The 4,056-nt window shown below is 41.0% G+C and overlaps 1 protein-coding gene across 1 annotated transcript in view; it reads right to left on the minus strand.

The window, feature by feature from the left end:
- The window catches only part of LOC146674653 (Fc receptor-like protein 5), an 18,732-nt gene continuing 14,676 nt past the window's right edge, over positions 1–4,056 (minus strand). The window contains exons 8-12 of the mRNA XM_085401106.1: positions 2,670–2,767; positions 1,326–1,388; positions 1,162–1,221; positions 771–833; positions 1–552 (exon numbers count right to left, since the gene is read on the minus strand). Of these exons, the coding sequence (XP_085257232.1) occupies positions 428–552; positions 771–833; positions 1,162–1,221; positions 1,326–1,388; positions 2,670–2,767 (409 nt within the window). The 3' untranslated portion in view covers positions 1–427. The remainder of the gene's footprint in view (positions 553–770; positions 834–1,161; positions 1,222–1,325; positions 1,389–2,669; positions 2,768–4,056) is intronic.

Below are 4,056 nucleotides of genomic sequence, written 5' to 3' on the forward strand. Positions count from 1 at the left end.
TCTTTGGACAAACACAGTTAAAGTATTTGTTGGAGCCCATATCAGTATTTACTTGTGAAACACTGCAAACACTGACTTTAAGTTGTGCTGTCAGATACTAAAGATCACATATTTCACACTTTGTTCTCACTGCTGTTGGAACATGTTAGATACATTCAAGGTTTATTACAAAATCTTTATACAAATAACTGAATATAAAGAGCACGAATACACCTGCATTTGTTTTATGCTATAAGAGAGCAATATGTCTGATATTATGATGTAATATTGTAACTGTACATAAAGCTGAGCATGTCTGATATTTGGGCAGCAGAGGAGCAAGAGTGGCTTCATAAAAAGCTTCTTCTTGGCTTTGCTGCTACAGCTCTCCTCACTGACCTGTAAGACAAGCACAAAGAGACAAAGTGATTTCCAACATGTAAAGATATTATGAGCTGAAGACATTTAATAATGTGAAGAATAAATCAGCCTGCATGGCAGCAGAATTACTGAGAGAGCTTCCTGATGTGACTTCAGAATAAACTGCTGCATCAGCTGCAGGACTTGATGTTCCTGTGAATGAAGAGAAGATCATTGAAAACAATAATATCATTAACCAGGAGGAAACTGGATGTGTCCACTAATGCAAAGATAGAACTAGATTTTATTAACCAAGTAATTAGTACGCATGAAGACCTAAATAAAAATATTAATATAAACAGATTTACATTTTAAGAGCAGATAAACATGTTGAACAATATTCAGTGGAGATGATGGCAGACTTTGCTCACCTTTGTTTTTCTTGGCTTTTTCTTTTTTGGGCTGTTTGACCTCAGCATACATCAGACTGTCCTCTAAAAGAGACGTCAGAGCTCAGCACACATTTGTTCAGCACAGATATGATACAAACATGTTGGATACACATGAATTTAAACTTTTTACAACTACAGTGAAAGAAATCTAAGTAAAAATCATTTGTTGCCTGTGACACTTCAGCTTTGCATGTGTGTGTTTTGTGATTGAGGTCTGGGTCAGAATCTGTGGATGCTGTGATTCAGTAAAGCTGAAACACTGATTAGTAAGTGAATAACTAAACTCCATGTTGACCTATAATTACCTGCAATATAATGATGTGATGACACGTTCAAGTACAAACACTGAATGAGACTGTTGTGACTGTACCTGCAGCTCCTGTCTTCACATTAGCATAAACAGCACTCTGCTCTGGTTTGTGATGCTTCCCTGTTAAGATGATTGAATCCACAAAGAAATTTAATTAATACATTTTTAAACATTTCAAAAACTTTCCAGGCTTTTCTTCTACATTGTATGTTTTGTGTACTCACACTTATTTCCAAAGTTTTCCAGTTCAATATTAGAGTAAATGACATCTGGAGGTTTATCTGCACCTGAAATGTTCATATTTTAGTTACACAATTGTAAACCAATGACATGGTGCCAGTTTCCTTAAATGAAAAGGCTGTTTCATCTCTAGCTGCTCTGTGCTTTTCACATGATGTACTGCACCAGTGTTTCAGTGGCTCACACATGAAAACCAACATGACAGATTTTTCAAAGATAAATGAAAAAACAGAAAAACCTTTTACAGAGTTTCATTAGTTGTGTTTAAATCAACAACAGGACTATCAGATATTTTCAGAGCATGAACCCATCATGGTGTTACTGTTTGTGTTGTTCTGATATGAAACAACAACATTTGTGGATTCTTTCAGTCGAGTTAAAGATACAATCAGGTTGTAAAATCCTGTTTGTTTCTGATCTTTTGTGCATGTAGTCAGTTGGTTATTTGGATGAAACTGAACCTAAGAAATGTTCCTGTCAATGGAGATGAATGAAGAGTCAATATTAATAATGATAATAAAGATCGGTTTAAGTGCTGACCACTTACTCGAGGTCTCAGTGTCAGTCATTTCCTGTTTTATTCTCCCCTGTATCTTGTGTCATTCTGTTAACATGTTTTCCATTAGTAACTAAAACACAGTTTTCAGGGTTTTCCATCAGATCCAGTAGTACTATTTTAGTATTTACTCAGCCGGAGTTCCAAGTGATCCGAGGTGATCCCAAAATGTTACGTCAATAGCGTACATGCCACCGATTGACTGGTCAGTGGCATCACTTGATGAGTTACGAGAGCGTCTTGTTGATGAAAAAAAAAGCCATTTTTGAAACCCGGCAACCCAGAAATGGCTACACAAGCAACACCGTGGCCCCGAGTCTATAGAAAGCCACAGACCGAGCAACAGGTATATCATCGCCGTGATGTTCACCTTTGTTGAATCATTTGTGACAAATACTAATTAAGTCATGGGGTGCTCGACCACGTCACTATGACGATGACCACACACACGTTAGGTGGTACTTGAGCGTGATGGAAAACCAGTCGATCTGAGTAATTACTAATGGAAAAGAGGCTTTAGTTAGTTAACACCTGTTACTCATCATCTCATTATCATGTGTTTTATAAACTGCCTCAGTTTTCCTTTGCTTTGTCACATCTTTCCTCATAGTTTGTTTTCCTAAGAATTGTAGAAATGTGGTTTCCAACTTTTATTTAAATTTGGATTTGTACTGAGTTTAATTTCTACAATAAAGTCGTCATTTAGTTTAGTAACCCTGAAAGATTCCTAATGTAATATGAATAATAATAAAAACAGAAAAGAGGCTCTTACACTTGGACTGTCTGCAGCGACACAACAAGAGCAGGAGAATAATAATGAGAGAGACTCCACAAACCAGTCCAACAATCAACCACACAGGAGACGAAGAGCTGTCAGCTCCTGACATGGTTACTGTGACACAAAACAGAAATTAATTATTAATAAATTATAATCTTATAAATAAATGCATTTATAAAATAGAGCAGAGTGACTTTGAGACTTAAATCAGACAATCTGGGTCTGGGTGCAGTTCCCCCCTCCAGGGGCAAGGGTACCTAGACCCGGTTTGTAGAGTAAGCTTGGGGAGTGTGATCGTGTGTACAGCGTCTCTTTATGTCTGTCTCCACGTTGGTTGAGTGTGGAGTAAGTGCATATGAGAGCATGAGGGTGGGAATGGATGTTTGTGTCTGTGTGTGCCTGTATGTCTGTGTCTATATGTCAGGTTGGGTATCAGACGCCACCTCTCTGGGGACATCTCAGGCCCTCCAAGGTTTGGAGGCCTATCTCCCCCTACCACCACTTCCCCTGCCAGTGGCGGACTCCCTCAGACATCGGTGCGTTGGTGGTTCTTTGTGTCCGGGGATGGGCGTCCAGGTACACACCGGCTCACTCCTTGGCGGCCGCTTATCGGGGCCTGGAGCCTGGGGCTCGCTCGGGCCACTTCGGAGGTGGGGTGCCCCCGGCCTCTCGGCCTGGGGCTCGGTCACTCTGGCACAGCTGGCTGCCGGCGGAGCTCACGGGCGCGTCACTGCAACTCCCCCTGGCTTCTGCTCCGCGGCTGCTGAGTGAGCCCTCATCTGGGACTCTCCTCAGCTCTTACTGGGACAGTGGCGCGGCTGCCCCTCTGTTGGTCTTCCTTGGTCTCTTGTGTTCTGGGGGCCTCTGGATGTCTGGAGTTTTGATCTCCTCCACACCTGCTTCACGCCCTGGAGGACGGGGCTGTGGCCCCCCCACACCTTCGAGCAGATTATTACATGAAGGAACCTTTTAAAAAACAAAAAACAAGCGCGTCCATGCTCACAGGTGTACACACGGGTGATCACACCCACAAACTACACCCTTTTTGGCTCCTACCTCAAACCACACTGTGTTCTGTTGATCTTATGTGCTGCACAATAATGTTTAATATTTAGTATTTACTGTCATATTCCCATATATCATTGTGATGTTGTTTATTCTATTACTCTTGTTCTCTTCTGCTTGTTTTCTTTTTTCTTTCTCAGCAGGTGATCCAGGTGATCGATATATGCATTTTTTTTTCTCTGCCCGTTCTGTTGGTTTTTGTCTTTTGCCCTTCTCCCCCATCCCTCTTCTCAGCTGTTTTTCTTTCCCTCTTTCTTTCCCCCAGTCAAGTCTGTCCCGTATTCAGTAAGTGAAAATAAAATAAACAAACAAAAAA

The sequence above is a fragment of the Rhamphochromis longiceps genome, linkage group LG3 (genome assembly GCF_057381845.1).
Source record: "Rhamphochromis longiceps isolate RC_006_pf linkage group LG3, R_longiceps_female_GT1.1, whole genome shotgun sequence".
In the NCBI taxonomy this organism is placed as follows: Eukaryota; Metazoa; Chordata; class Actinopteri; order Cichliformes; family Cichlidae; genus Rhamphochromis; species Rhamphochromis longiceps.